Below are 16647 nucleotides of genomic sequence, written 5' to 3' on the forward strand. Positions count from 1 at the left end.
CCTCTTGAGCTTCACACTGTGAGTCAAAATGTAGTTAAGGCATCAGAAGAAAAAGGGGTGTTACAGTTCAATTTTTATTTTAAATTTCATACTATAATTTAGAATAGAAGCATCAGTTGTGCTATTTATTGCAGGTAAGCAATATTTTATATTTTATAATATAATGCTAATTTAGTTGATAAATAGAACACAAATAAAAAATGGTCTTAAATACAGGAAAAAATATTTTTTTTCTCCTTCATTTTGCTAGTGCTGTTGCTGAGGCTGAAGGAATCGAGCCATTAGTAAATACCTTGAACGCTCAGAGGGATGGAGCTGTTGCTGATGCTGCCACGGTGCTAACAAATCTGGCCAGGCAAGAGCTGTTGCGTGTGACTATCCAGAGCCGTGGTATCATGAGTCTGCTTGCAGCACCGCTGCGCTCAGCCAACAGCCGAGTGCAGAGCAAAGCAGCATTCACTGTGGCTGCGTTTGGTTGTGATGCTGATGCAAGAGCTGAGGTAAAACACTTCTTCAAGGCTGCAGTTATTTGTAACCTTTCTAGATCTTGAGATTGGGGTTGTGCTCACTTAGGATCTTTTATATTTCGTGTGTCTGCACTAATTCCCAGTAATTAATTTTTCACTTTCATCATAGACTTGTTCAGCTGAATTTAGCCCCATTTCTCATCAGAACATGGAAAGGGTTTTCTTTATATTTTTACAGATATGTATTTGCTCGCATCAATCAATGTTTTACAGCTTTCCTGTTGCCTCAGTGAGCCTTAGCCAGGGCTATATCTTAATGCCCATGTTTGTCAGCATTAGGCATTAAGGCTTCTCTTAGCTGCAACTGTCGGCTGTATTTTGAAGGCGAGAAGTTCTGTCCTCTTTGCTCTCCCTCAGTGTTCTGTTGTCTACTTTGAAGGCCTAAATGGCAATGTCTGATCATGATTTATCAAGATACTGTGCATGGAGTAAATAAATAAAATATGATCAGTCCCTTGATCAGTGGCATCCAGTAAGTTGAACTTTTTGCTGTTTATCAGTGGTCGTAGTTTGGGATTTTTTTTTTCATAAATAAGGATGATTCTATGTGCATTTATAGATCATGAACTGGGGATTTCTCATGGGTCAAGGCTGTTAATTAGGACATGAATAAGGGGCTTAGATAATTAATCTAGTTCTTTCAGTGTCCTTAAAATGTCTTTCTCTTCAAAAATCCAAATGATTGATATTTCCTCCAGCGTGCATAGGAAAGATACTGTAGCACACAAGAGAATAGGATGTTAATAAGATTGTCATACATCCAATACAAATTCAAATACATTGTGATGTAAATTAGTTGCTAGGAGGCAACAGAACACAGAAAAAGCTGTGTAACTCTCTGTGGCAGTGTTGGGTTGTATGGTCTCTACAGTTTCCATTCTGCAACCTAATAACTGAAAAGGCGGCTGGAGCCAGCAGGGGTGTGTGCCTTGAACCACTCTGAAGCTGGCTTCAGCTCCAGCCTACACAGGGCTCGCAGCAGCACAGCATCCCCACAAATGGCCTTTCTACCAGCCCAGCACAGCTTGTCTGCAAGGCTTGAATGTTTCAGAATGTGGATTTCACAGGCAGTTCTTGCTGGGACAGAGGACATTTTTAAGTGGTAATGTCTTCGTTTATTTAATTGTTAGTTGAGAAATGCAGGTGGATTGGGACCACTCGTTGAATTGCTGCGTTCTAAGAATGAAGAAGTCAGAAGAAATGCCTGTTGGGCTGTTATGGTATGTGCAAGTGATGAACCAACTGCTGTTGAACTATGCCGGCTGGGGTGAGTAAAATGGGTAACAAGGGGCAGAGGGAAGATTTTGATGAGAGAACTCTCATTAAGTTGATCTTTACATATTTATAGCAGAATAACAAAGTTAGTCCATATAGCTATGCTTTCTGGTAAGCAGAAACTACTTTTGCACCACAGATGTTGCAGGTGAAATGGTATTCATTTTAAATAACAGAAGTCTTAAGAAAAAAATGCAAACCTGAAGAGAGAACTGTGTGGAATTCTAGAAATGTTTATTGTCCCTGCGGCTGAATTAGGCTTTATGTTGAAGAGTTGATTATATCAGTCAAAATTAGGGACTACTGAAATTAAGGTTTTGGGCTAAGTTCACTATACAGTAAATTGTACTTATTACACACACTTTACAGACTGTGGTTAACTGCAGGTGTGCTGAAGTGTCATGTGAAAGAGACTCTGTTATTCCTCCTTAGAAACTCCACGTTCCACATATTAAGATTTAAATTACAAAAGCTGGCTTAGGTGGTAAGAATTACAGCACAGGGTTCCTTATATAGGGTGAATCTTTTAGTTATTGTTAAATTAAAATGTGTAATTGCCCTGCTCCCTCTGCTGGACACTTCTCTGGTTGCTGCACTGATACTTAAAATCCATCTACAGGGGGATTCTGCCAAGTGAGAATCCCAGAAATTTAGGTCTGTAGGGGCCCTCAAAGGAGATGCTACCCATCTGCCCACTCTAAGACTGCATCAGGTATGCTGATGTATTTTTGCTTGTTGAAGTGTAGATACCAATTCTGTGGGAGTTTCACAGCTTTCTGAAGTAACCTGTTCCAGTGCTGAAGTGTCCTTAACAAGAAAAAGGGAGTTCTGAGTTCTAAATATCCCTTACAGCAAATCAATCCAACTACATGCCCTACTTTTAGTGGGACTGAATAACCACCTTTTCATAGCAATTTCACTTTAACTTACTAAAGTTCCTCATGTTCCGTGGCCCTCTCTGTTTCCTTTTCATGACAAAGTGACAATGTCAAACTTCTTTTGTTTTGAAATCTTGTCTGGTTTTGTCACACCACTCTGAATTTCTCTTTTTTTATTTATGCCAAGCGTGGTCTCCAAGCCTGGATGAGGTGCTTCAGCTGAGATCATACCACCATCAAATGAAGCTCAGTAATTATTTTCTATATCTTGCACATAGCACTGTTCTTATTTAATCCCTTTCTTGTGACAATATCGGAGTAGGAGTCTAATTTATGTGTCCTTCCAGTTTGACAGCATATTATTGATAATAATGCATTAAGCATAGTTTTTCAAGCAGTCAGGCACTACTTCATGTTATTTTCACGTAGATCGTATTTCCCTGACTTGCTCATGAGTATTCCAGTAGGAAGATGTGAAAAGACTTACTAAAGTCAAAATATATCTCAAAGCCAACTTGTATCTCACATCTACTACTTCTGCCTATGCATTAAGTCAGTTACCCTATCACACAAAGGATTAGATTGATTTATTCTTGACAAATACATAATGGCTATTTCTTACCACCTTATCTCTTGTTGGTTGTGAACTGGTTATTTAGTAATTTGATATGGTGTCCTTTGGACACTGAAATGTGGCTGAATGATCTCTATTATTTCCTTGTTCTTCCTTTTTTAAATCTAGATACTATCTTTTTCCTTTTCTACTCCCCTGGCACCTAGCCTGTCCTCCCTGAATTTTCAAATGTAATTATAAATAGTTCAGAGGTTGCTTTTGCCAATTCATAGAATAGTATGAGGTAAGTCTCCTCAGGCACTGATAACTTTGTCTCTCCAAACTTATTTTAGACATGTTAAGCCTACTGTTTCCACCGCCTTGTTAATATTACTGCCAGGCATCTGCTTGCAACCTTTTTATGAAAACTGAAACAAAAAAGGCATCAGACACTTCAGTCTTTTCTGTGCCATCTGTTATGAGTTTTCTTCCCACATTGAGTAATAGGACTACATTTTCCTCTCTCACTTGCAGCATATGAAACATTTGTTTCAGTTCCCTGAATAGTTGTATCTCACTTTGCCTGTGGGTCTTTTGGTTTTCTCATGCTTTTTCTTCACTGTTGGAAGTGTCAGTGTTTCCACTTCTGTATGAGTCCTTTTTTGGCTTTTGGGTCTTGACAGAATTTTTAGTGCAGCTGTGTTTGCCCCTTTTTGGTCTGTCTTTCCTCCAGAGGAAGATAATGTGTCATTGCGCTGGTAACGTCGTCTGTCTTCGACACAGCTGTACTTATTGGGCTTTTCTTGCTCATTTTCCCCTTGAACGTTCTTCCCTGCGTTACTTGCCTGTCACCTGACTTTGCTGCGTGACAAACAGCCTGTGCTGCTGTTCTGCTGTTTTCTCCCATTGCTCTCTTCCAAATGAGAAAGTGGTCATCTGCCTTCCCTGAAAACCTTGTTCTCTGGAATCCATCTGATGTACCTTCAGAAGTCTACACTGTAAATGTCCGCAGCTGAGGTTCCCTGGGTAGCTCAGAGAAAGAAATGGGCAGTCTAAATATGGAGTTCGTTTTATATCTATCTATCTACACATGCATTTGTGTATATATATAAAAATTGATTCCTCAGGATACGAAGAATATCTCCCTGTGTGTATAGACACACAAAAATATACACACACACACAAAAGCATGTATCCCCCTCTTTTTTCCTGTTGTTTTCATGGCTAAATGGTTTTGTAACTGCACTATGTCGTGATTTCCTGATTCAGCTTCTTTTTTCTTCTTAATGACCCTTTCCTAAGTTTCTCAGGTCAGAAATTATCAGTATGTGGGTTTCAGCACCAAAACCAGCTTAAGGAATGAATTCCTGTCCTCCCATGTCCCCACATAATCACTTGTTTCTACCTCCATGCTGCAAAATTCCTGCACCCGATGATGCTGACGCACCTGCTTGTGTTCCCATGCTCATCCATGCTTTGCAAATCTCTGCCAACTACCCCTCCCCAAAGGCAGGAACCAGCACTAAAGCAGAATGATTCACACATTGCATGATGGAATCTGCAAATTGCATTGCAAGTTGGAGACTGAGAGATTCCCCAAACTGCATCTTGTGGTCAGAGCTGAACATTCCTTTTTCTCTGGTTTTACATCCTTCTTTTTCTCAAGTTCTCTGAGATACCTAACATCCTTCTGATAAAAGGTTGTGGCACGCTGTCAGCATTTCTTTATGTAACTGTTTAACTGCCTAGAGGAATTGTATTTTGCTTGTAAGCACTGCAAGGCATTTTCCTTGCCCAGAGAAAGAATTCTGTGCAGCACAGCCAGTTACTTGCCGGCCCAGAGGGCACCAGGCTAGCACTTGGAAATGAATTTGTCTTGGCCTTGGCTATGCTGAAAATTAACTCTGAATTTTATAATAACAATTAATTGGCATTAAGTGATGATTAGCCTTTCTATTGTGTTTAACAGTGCTTTAGACATCCTAGAAGAAATTAATCTATCAACAGGACGCAAAAATAACTTTAGTGAAGCTGCTCTGGAAAAACTACTTGATAATAATCTTTCCCAAAAGTACAGCCAGATGGGATATTTATCATCAAGTGACATCATTACTGATGGATTCTATGATTATGGTCAGGTGAGATATTTTAAACACATTACGCTACTTACAAAGAGTAAACTTTTATTCTTGAATTAGAAAAATTAAGAATATTGTAGCAAAAGCCAGAATATGGTTACAGAAAATACTTTGTTTTCTTGGCCTAAAGTTTCCTAGCTTTTATACTAATTTCTTTTGATTATCTTCACGGATGAAAACTCATGATATTCATGCTGTCCCCCAGTTGTGATCTTCTTCCCAATCCTGTGTAAGCTGTGCAGTTCCTAGGATCTGGAAAGGAACTTTCTCAGGCCTTCATTTCTTCTGATGTCTTTTCCTGCAGTATACTTAATACTAACCTGACACTGAATGACCTATGGACTTTCTGTTTGTTTAGTTTTACATAAAGGAGGAGAGAGTTCATGTTTTCACGTTGGTCATGACCCTTTCTCTCACAAGGCACTGTTTATATAGAAAGAATGAACCCACTATGTAGCACTTGTAAGTGCTGTGTTCGGTTTAAATCTGAGAGAGACTTTTCAAAATGCTCAAATGTCTTAATGAAAATGAGTGAAATACCTGCTTCTAAAGCACTCAGATGCTTTTGAAAACTCTACCCTATACTGTAAAGCTTGCAGGGACATTTCCTGATGGTAGAACAGTTTGGAATGACACAGTAACAATAATTACAAATTAAATAATTTATCAACAATTTTTCATAAGAAAATTGATGAAGAAAATGCACATGAAGGAAAAAACCAATTTCACATATTTTAAATGGCTTTATAAGTTCTTAATAATAAGTCTTCTGTTAAAGATTAGGAATTTTAAAGTACTCTTTAGATATCTTTACAATAGTTATCTTCTCTCCAACTGAACAAAACACCTTATCTATTATTTTGTAGATAAAACCTGGAGTAAAACTTTCATCGTTGGAGGAACTGAGCATGCAAGAGCTTACTGACCGCCGGGCCACAATCTTCATTAATGCTAAACCACAAGAAAAGTCAGTCATGTTTGTATCCCCCAACATGTATTGCAACCACTCACCTTTTCTGTTCTTTCCATTGTTTCCAGTACAAACTACATAGAGTGTGTGTGTGTGTGTGTGTGTGTGTGTGTGTGTGTGTGTGTGTGTGTGTGTGTGTGTGCATATATATACATACATAATAGAGAGATCCCACCACAGTTCTTCATGCCTTAGAAGGCAAGAGATTTGTATCTTATAAGATAAGAATTTGGAAAATAACTTTTTTCCCCTCCAGACAGAAAGGATGTATTCCATTGAGTTGCTTTTTTTTTTACACTCAGCTGTTCAGACTCATTCATTTAACACCCCTCCTGTTGGTGGGACACCCAGTGTTTTATTAGTTCTAACAAAGCTTGTCATCTGCCATAATAATTATGTCATCTAAGCTGAATGTCAACACGCAACAATGAAACCTATGATTTGATGATCATCTTGCACAGACAAATGCATGGCATTTTAAGCACAGCATCCCAAGGGGCAGGACAAAGCCAAGAATCAAGCTTTCAGGCTTGATAAAGAACCTGTGTCCATTTCTTCTCAGTTTAAGTTGAAGCCAGCCTAACAAATACTCTTAGATTTGAATGCAGGAAGTTGGTATTGGGCTTGTTTAACTGGGAATCATTTCCTGTAAACAGTCTCACAGATCAAAGAATGCTCTACCAATATTTTGCAAGTCCAAAACCTTCTTCTCTGTCAACACATCATATATTTGGTTTACAGTATCATTAGCTTCCCTTTTAAGCTTGTATATGACACCATAAAGATGTCTGAGAATATCTATGACAAATTAAACTTCTGTGGTCTTTGTTGATCTCTGGAGTTGTCTTTAACTATCAGGTTTTCTTTCTTTGACTTTGATACAGCTTCTTGCCTTCACACCTTAGCAGCAGTCTTACTTCCCTGTTATCCTTGGTACATCATTTCATGCTCCATACTTCCTTTATGATCCCTGAAGCAGCATCCAATTTATTAGTGGTTATTTTATTTCTTCCACTTAAGTATTTTCTATGAATATCTTTACTGTCCTTTAAAATCAGAACTCCATTCTCATAGCCTAACATGCAAACACTACCTCTGTAAGTAATATGCCAAAATATCTTGTTCCGTTTCAGTGTCCTTGTGGTAGAGGAAAAGGCACAGGATTCATCTTATGAACAGACTATCTTGTCAACTACTACAAGAAGAAGCAGTAAAGAAAAAGCAAGGTATGGTCTTAAGATTTACTTGTCAATGTTCTGTTATTGCTCTCTAACATTAGGAATAGAATTCTGATTGAAAGCAGCTAGAGACAGTTTCCGAACAGTGTATAAATACAACATTAAATGTTTGTGGAGTCTTTCACTTCCTTGTTGTGGAAATCTTCCTTTATCTAGTTAGTAATTATTTGTCCTCCTTCCTGATACTGTTTTTTAACATCTCCCACTTATTTGGCTGTTTTTCCTTTCAGTATCTCTAGGAGGCAGTGGAATGATGTTATTTTACAGCTTGACAACCAAGGCACAGGGAAATCAGGGTACTAGTTCTTTCTTAATTTAGAACCCAGACCCACAAAAAGTTCCTGCACTGCCTACACGCATCCTTATTTCTAGATTAAATGTCTTCCACTGATGACAAAAAGCTGAAAAGCATGTGCTCAGAACTGTCCCAGTTTTGACAGCAACAAACCTAAAAATGCCTCACTCTTGCAGGGCTCCCTCTGCTCTGTACCACTCACCAGGTGCAGTCCTGTAATCCTTTCTGTGGAACTGAGCTGGTGGGCGTGATTGCTCGCACCAAATGGGTCAGAATCTCTAACCTTGTTGTGGGAAATTGATTTCTTTCTTTTACAGAAAGAGGATCTGAGCCTGCCCCTCCCACCTGCAGGTTGCTGTTCACATGATATTTGGGGTTTAACACTCTTGTTCTGGTTCGTTGCAGCTGTTCGCTCATGAAGAAGCATAATGAACAGAGTTTTCTACTTCAGCTCTTAGGGCACTGGTCTGAGAGTTAAGACCAAAGTTCTAGTCCTTTTCTTGATGACTTAATATAAAATGCTTAACCCTTAGTTTGTTCCTGTGGGAAAAAAAAATGATCCATGGTCTCCCAAGTGATCTGGTAGCTCTGTGTAAAACAGCAGCACAGTCAGGACCACAGAGAAGGCAGGTCTCTGTGCCTAATACCAGGGAATGTTCAGGACTCCAAAACTGGTCCAAATAGAGCCTCCTTGTCACCAACTGGATGGTGCCGAGTCCTTGATAGGAACAACTCTTCATGGCTTTTCTGTTAACGGAGCTGACCATTTATTATGCTGGTTTCTTCATTGGTTTGTGGTATAGGGGGCCATGGCCACACTTCAGGACTGTTACATCTAGTCAGTGGTGAGCATTACAAAATGCTAAGTGTTGCAGGGTTGGAAAGAAATGGAGCTGGAGTGGCCCTGTGTGGAGCCAAGAGTTGGACTTGATGATCCTTATGGGTCCCTTCCAGCTCAGGAGATTCTGTGGTTCTATGACACTATGTTTGCAATTTTTGGATTGGAGCTCATCCATGAGCTACAATATGCCACTGTCTGTACAGGCATTTTATTGGTAGAGATAATGATTGATGACTTATACATACACAGAAATATATACAGTCTATATCTCTCTGCTTGCCAGATGAAATCAAGATAAAGTTCAAACCTGCTCTGTGATATCAATAGTTCACCGGTATTTCCAGTGGGGGGAAAGCAGGAGGCATCTGGACAATGGTCTTCACTGAGCAAAAGCAACACTAGAGGAAAGGCTCAGTTGTTACACGTGTATGGGTTTGTTTAGAACTGAATGCAAATTGTTGGCAGATAATAGCCACTGACTGGGAAGGGTTGAGGTTCCAGCTTGAATCAGGACCCAGATTTTGAAAGAAGTCTATTGAGAAGCTATTGACTTACAAGGCAGACATTCACATTTGGCTAGTTATGTGGCCTGCAAGCACTTCTGGAATTCGGTGTAAATCATTTTGTAGTAGAACCCCTGAAATGGATCAGATGAATCACATGGTGGAAGGTTCCTGTTTCAGGATGCAGAAGAGTAGATGCTGCATCTTGAGTGCCTTACCATGCCTATTCTAGCTTCTGCTCACTTACCAGTTCCTCCCAGTGTCCAGCGTGCTCTGGTCATGACCAACCATGCATATGCCAGTTTACTTAAAGGGAACAGGAGGCACAATGAGATAGTGAGCCCCAGTTATGTTTGCTTTGCACCAGTGGGGGATTCCATCATCTCAAGATGCTCTAGTCACAGACCATGTTGCATAGTACCAAGCAGTTGTGCAGAGCAGAGATACCTATTCTGACAAGACAATGTTTGTTTATTACTGCAAGAGATGAGGATTCCCTTGGACAGTTGCTTTTTAATGTCCTTTCTGTCAATTCCACAGTAAATGACTGTTCTGTTAGGACCGTTACACTTTTGGAAAGCAAAAAAAAAAAGTCTTTAGGAAAACACAAATACCTGGCTCACTTTCCCATAGTACTTTCAGGGATACAAAGACTTCTTTCTTCAAGTATGACATAATTGCTTGAATGTCATGATCAAATTCTGTGATTTATAACCCCATTGTCATTATTTTTGAATCCATAATTCATACATCATTATTATTATTAATTTGTTAGATACATGGGAGTTACTTGAAGGTCAGTATATGACTCCAAGTCTCAAACATACTTAGACTTTTTCTGATCTATTTTTTTCCTTTGATCATCACACATTTCTGTTCATCATTATTTTGCAAAGCACTACTGAAAAGAGTTTAAAGCTATTGTTTTGAAAAAGTGATACTACTTTATATAAACCATAGTTGAAAGCTAAGAGAAAGAGCAATTCTAACTGTCTGCTGGAAGTGTCTGAACTAGAAGCAGAGGAAGTGCCTAGCTGATAGTTTACCATACATTTGCATAGACAAGATAGCTACATTTTTGATCAAAGAGTTGCATATCTGATATACACATTGACTGGGCTAAAAGATAACAATTAAATGTAAGACAGCAGCTCCACTGTTCCTTATGAGATAAATATTAGACAGACATGGTGAACTGAAGAGTTGAGGAGTAGGGCAGGCTGTGGGAGACAACCTTGTATTAGTCATTCCACCAAAGAACAGAACATCATCATACCTCAGAGAAATAAGAAGCAGCAAAACAAACAAAATGTTGCTTAAACCCCTCCTTCTCAGGTCTTTTCTTCCTGAAAACTGGAAAGAAGAAGGATAAGAGTAATTAAGGAGTCATTTGAGTAGATGGGAATAGGGAACAAATTCTCATGCACTGTAATTTAGCAGTACACTTTGCATAGAGAAAAGAAAGTACTAGGAGGAAAGAGCAGGGGACAAAGAGAAAATGGTCAAGGAACAAGAATTCGACCATTTGTAGAAACTGTTGTTTTGAAAAACTACTAAGTCAGACAGCAGAGAGGTGGGAATAATTCAAGGTTGTTTTAAGCAGGGTATTCTTAACCATAATCATAAGTATGTAAATGGAGAAGAAGGTAGCTGTTTAATCTAGCATTGTAATGTCCTCTGGCTATAGTTAGAGCCACGTAGATAAAGAAAACTGTTTTTCTGCTTTTTCCAACTGTAAGTGTAATTAATAACCAGAACAGTTTATTTAAGAGGGTGGTGAATTTTCTATAATTTGAAGATTAAATCTTAATTGGTTATCCTTCTTAAAAAAAGCGCTTTATGAAACCTATGAAAAGGGCTTTCTGTGAATATGATAAATCTCAATAGGTACAAGAAAAGTTTGCAAAGTAGTCTGAAGACAAATTGCTTGAATTAGACACTGATAATGGTATATGCCCTTCTGCTTTGTCCAGTGCCTTCCATCTTAAGAGTGCTATTCATTGTAAAAATGTTAAGAATAATGTGAAAGGCATACAATAACGATAGTGTGCCCTGGAACCATGTACTCTACTGGTCCTTCATTTCTCTTTTTTAATTCCAAGAATTTTAAAAAATCTAAAATTGTTAAATAAAAGGGGAAAAAATTGTCATATTTCACATTAGAATTATTCAGGACCTATGCTGAAAAAAGGCATAATGCTCACAAAACACAGGTTCCTTGTGTTCCCACAAATGAAGAATCCTAAACTCTGGTTGTATAATCTTAACAATACCTCTGGTACGATACTGACTTTATGGTTGCCGCAGAACCTGTGAAACGCACAGTGTTCTAGTGACACAGAGCCAGTGGTTCATTTATTCCTCTGCTGGGTGCCTGTGAGGCCTGTTCAGCAGCACCATCATGTTTCAGCTTCTGAATATTAGTGAAAAATACAGCATATACAATGAAAAAAAGTCAGCAAAGATGCATCTCTTGTAAAATCTTTGTTGTAGATTGTACAATGCTTTTGAAGTACATGGATTTGCAACTACAGATGTTGCCTCTTGGTGTGTTCCATCAGGATTTCAGCCTTGCTCTTGATACCATTTGTTCCCTTATTTGAAGTCCAGTTCTCTATCAAGTGAAAACTCAGGAGCTTCATGATTTTTCTTTCATGACCACATGCAACCAAACCTCTAACAGTCTAAAACTGTTTCCTATATACTCTTAAAAAACGTGTTATTCTTACATAGGTGTCTTCTCCCCTAGGTAATCCATATGTGGGAAAAGCATATCAGAGCCACAGACAAACATAAAATGAGAATTTACAGGAGTATCAGTGTGGAGCTAGTGTCATTTGGTTCCTAGCCATCTCCTAAGGGCATGTTCCACAAATAGATTTGGTCTATTCATTCTCAAGGGAAAAGATTTCCCCTAATCAGTTGTTCTAAAGTGTCCTGATGGGGAAGTACTGTATTAGAATTTGGACTGTAGAGATTACAGTATTCTAAATAAGGTTATACTGTTTTCTTTGTAAGAAAAGGGAAGGGGAAAAAAGAAGAGGAAAAAATTAAAGACACTACTCAGATTATATCTAAAGTCCCAGATGAAATAAACTTAGAAAAGTCGCACTGGCTACCACCACCTGACTTCATTTTACTGGATTACATTAATGATGCTTCCAAAACAATTCTACCACTGGCTACTACCCGGGAACAGGTTGTGGCTCTTGCACAGTAAGTACTGAATTGTATTTCTATAAATAATGCAAATAAGTTGAACTGGTAAAATAACAGTTTTCTCATCCAAGGATAACCAAGGATAACTTTTTCAAATTTGTCATTTTTCCCACTCTTAATTCAAACCCAAATCAGCTTTGGTCCAGAATGTTGACGTAATTTTAGATTTTAAGCTTCTTGTCTCTAATTTTGTTGTAATTAGTTTGTTGGTTTTCTTTTTAAACAAAATATCTCTCCCAACAAAAGTCTAGAAAATTCTCATTTTGAAAATATTTGTGTGGACAATGTAGGGGTTTTTTCTCTTATGTATGTCTGTACTGATCCTTTCCAACGAACTCATCAGCTGATGCATATAGCATCAATATCACCAAGGAACAGGAGACACAGGGGCTGCAGGCTAAAGCCCTAGCCTAGTACCGAGACTATTGCAACTTACATGCCTCGTGTCTGTTCTTTCTGTCACATTCTCTCTTGCCTAGTTGGTTTGGAAACCCCTTGGGACAGAAGCAGTCTTGTATTTTGTTTTCTTGTAGATCCAAAAGCATGAGGCATTTTTCTAGTGTAGTTTTTAGATGCTGCTGTAATTAACATCCTGATGATTTAATAAGTGCCAGGATATTGCAATGGTGCGTGTACAGACTGTTGTTTTCAATGTGTGATTCATTAGTTACACTGACTACTCAGCCTGGGCACCAATCACTGTCATCTCCAAGCAGTGTGTCTGCTTTCATCTTCTCCTTGCTCTAACCTTTACTATCTGAGCAGTTTCCTGGCTACCTCCTGAATCCGGAGAGCTTGGCGTCAGATCCTGCTGAGTCTCACAAATTTTGTTTCTTCTACTAACTCTCATTTTTAATAAAGTGGTCTAATGTGATATGAGGAATGGCTTTTCTGTTGATTGCAACATTTGACAGGACAGATACTCATTCTTAACTGTCCAGCTGTGTATAAATCATGCTGCCTTCCTCAAGGTGGAATCCATAAACTCCTCTTTCAAATCCACTCTTCAAACACACCAACAAAATACTTGCAGACACACAACCCAGCGAAACAATCACGGGGAATTTAAGGAGAATGTTTTCTGGGGGGATTTTTATGTGTACGTTCCATTTTAAGCGGCTGCCTGAATAGCGTGTGTTGAATAGGAAGAGGAGGGGGAGGCAGCTGCAGCAGCCCTCGGCAGCCTGGCAGCTTGAGCAGGACCCCCGCTGTGCTCACCGGGGAGGGAGCCGGGGTAGAGGAGGGAACACGCAATAGTGCTGCCTGTCTCCTTTCAGCAAACCCAGCGCATCTCTGTGTGCACGGAGGACCAAGAAGCTTTGCTCTCTTTACTCGGGGCTGGCGGAAGGTACATGCAGCACAAGTGACTGCCTGGAGCCCCTGGCTGCTTCAGATTGACCCAGTAATGCCCGACTTCAAGATGCCCAGTCAGGCCTGCTCAGTGACAGCCCCCCGTGCCCGTGCTGTTGCGAGCAGTACTGCCTCAGGCCCTCTGTTTTGAGCCATAAGGCCTCTGGGGTTGCCGCGCATGTACTGCGAGGACAGAACCTGTTCACAGTTACTGCAAAGGAGGTGATGCACAATTTTGTTCCCTCTCTGAAGCTCGCGTTGCCCATGTCAGCTCTGCAATGCCTGGTCCAGAGTGAGAGCTCTCAGTTCTGGGTATTATTGCTTTCTTATGCTGGGATCATCTCCTGTGGCTTGATTTTTTTCATAAATATTCTCACCCACCCCTTTATTACTAACTGAAACAAATGGAAGGGCTAGGGATGGTAATACATAGCTCACGCCATCTTTTAGCTGTAAAGGTGAACACCACCTTCTGAACTATTTCCTCAGTAATTAATTGTTATTGGGGATTTTTTCTGAGGACTTAGTGCCTATACCAGACCTCTCCAGAATCTCTGCTGACAGCTGTTGCACCTCAGTTTAGGTCTGTGACAGATGTGAATGAATTTGAGTTATGGTTACAGTGAGTGTATCTAAAATGAGTTAATAATTAAAGCAAGCATAGCAAAATTATTAAAGTCTTATATGTCATTCATTTATTGCTTGTATATACTTATTTTTTCTACATTTTTGTGATAAATGTGAGGCATTATAGATGTAATTGATCCCAGTATAAATTGGAACAGGTTTGTGGCAGACAAGATGGGTGGCCCGATTGAAAGAGACAAATTACATGACTTCAGCTGGGAAGTTCACATAAGTGAAATAGAATTTGAACTGAAATGCAACGTTGTGCCTATTGGGAAAGTAAAGAAAGGGACGTTCTACCACAGGGCACTACTTTTCAAGGTACTTTTCATGTTTATTTTACAACATGACATCACTGATGTTAATTGGGTATTGCAAACTAAAGTACACTCGTATCAGTAGGATATTTATATTCATGTAAAATCTTTTTATACACTTAAGTAATTTTTCACTGGCAAAGTTGATTTCCCAGTGAGTGAAAGCCAACATCGCATCTTCCTGTAAACATTCTTGTTGTCATTAAATTGTCTTAGGTGATATCAGCAGAATACTTGATAAATGGCAAAAAGCCAAAATATTTGATTGGGAGTCAAAACATTTTATATTTTCTGTAAACTGCAAAATATTGAATTATGCAGCTTCCTTTTTTCCACGCTGCAAATGTAAACTTGTTGATAAGATTTGTATTTGGTATCTCTCCAGCATTCTATGACAGGGTGTAACAGCTTTTATGTTCTAGTTTCTTTGACTGGGAAGATTAATTTCTTTTGTCTTCATGTGAAGATGTACCAGTGCAGTGTGCTTATCTGTCCCATCCTTTTTTCTTGGCTATTGGGGAGCTGGACTTTTCTCCTTCTTGGCTGAAAAAAAAGAGAAGCAAGGGCCTAGCACATTAAGTGAAAAGGACCTAGCAAACTGTACGAAGGAGGAAGATCACAATCCTAAATTTATGGTATCCATGGGAAAAGAAAGTTCCTGACACATTTTGTGGAAGTCTGAGGGCATGGATTAATTGTGCTGAAACAGCACTGATGTTCTCTTACCCTCCACTGTCCTAGGAAAACTTCGTAGGGGTGGATCATCCCTCTTAAAGCCACAGCAGTCTAAGCAATGGAATTGGAAATCTTTCAGGATTTCATTCCTTCAGAGCAGATGCATTCTGAGAAAGCAGTTTTGAAGCTGGAAGCCATTATAGGTCTGTCAGTGATAGCATGGCACAGAGGAAAGGCAGGTGTTTCATCTAGCAGACGCTTGCCTCGCGTTTCATTGCTTCCCACATTCATGGGGTTGAAAAGCAAGGAGTGTGCTTTGGAGTGAAGCAGAATCCTAAACTTACACTAGTAAAAATGTTACATTTTTACAGTTAATATTTCCTACCAGCTACATGTGTGCGATGCACCCACATCTCATTGCTTGCACAGACATGTCTTCAAAATGTTATTCAGAAATAAGTCTTCCAACTAGAAAAAACATTGCTGAGTATGATGGGTGTTGCACTTCATTTGTGATCCAAAGGACTGCCTGATAAGTAAATCTATCAGTGTCTGAAAAGAGTTAAAATGTGTATTTTTTCATGTCATTTGTAGAATATGGTAGCAATAACATTGAAAAGCCTCCACTTTCTGAGCAGAACCAACAATAAAGATGGGGAGCTTGGACCACTTTTTACAAATTTACAAAGTGGTCCAAAATTTACAAAGTCCATTTCAGGCTCTTGGCCTTTCAAATATTTTTATTCTTTTTAAACATCTCTTGGCCTTGCTGCAAGTGTCACAAGCTACAGGCATCAACTGTGATTAACTCCTTTCTCTTTCCTTTTCAGGTGATAGCAGACAGAATTGGCATCAGCTGCAGTTTGGTTCGAGGCGAGTATAACAGAGCTTGGAATGAAGTTAAATTGGTTGATGAGTCACCTCAAGGAATAGCTGGGCTTCTGCTTCCTCCTCGAGAGTATATTGTAGATCTAATGTTTGAGCCTGGCTTCTTGATAAAACAGGGAAGCGCAGAGGCAGATCAGTACAAATGCATTTAATCATCTTGACTAATTTTACCAAAATTACTATTTTAGAGATGGTTGTGGTGCTAGAATTTATGAAACATAAGGGGGTTCAGGTCCAGCTATCAAAAAGAAGTATATCTGGCATGTTGTCCTAAACATGTAATTAAACATATTTTAGGTATCTGACTTCAGTGCTTGGAATTTTGGGGGGTGGTACTATTTTCAGACTAAAGT

The 16647-nt window shown here is 39.2% G+C and overlaps 1 protein-coding gene across 1 annotated transcript in view; it reads left to right on the forward strand.

The window, feature by feature from the left end:
• The window catches only part of ARMC3 (armadillo repeat containing 3), a gene marked incomplete at both ends in the record, with an annotated part of 47936 nt that extends 31490 nt beyond the window's left edge, over window positions 1–16446 (forward strand). Inside the window, 8 exons of the mRNA XM_084279960.1 lie at window positions 251–500; window positions 1658–1794; window positions 5203–5371; window positions 6238–6338; window positions 7475–7567; window positions 12237–12434; window positions 14573–14735; window positions 16237–16446. Of these exons, the coding sequence (XP_084136086.1) occupies window positions 251–500; window positions 1658–1794; window positions 5203–5371; window positions 6238–6338; window positions 7475–7567; window positions 12237–12434; window positions 14573–14735; window positions 16237–16446 (1321 nt within the window). The remainder of the gene's footprint in view (window positions 1–250; window positions 501–1657; window positions 1795–5202; window positions 5372–6237; window positions 6339–7474; window positions 7568–12236; window positions 12435–14572; window positions 14736–16236) is intronic.
• Between the last annotated feature and the right edge of the window lie 201 nt (window positions 16447–16647).

The sequence above is a fragment of the Gallinula chloropus genome (genome assembly GCF_964237585.1).
Source record: "Gallinula chloropus genome assembly, chromosome: 2".
In the NCBI taxonomy this organism is placed as follows: Eukaryota; Metazoa; Chordata; class Aves; order Gruiformes; family Rallidae; genus Gallinula; species Gallinula chloropus.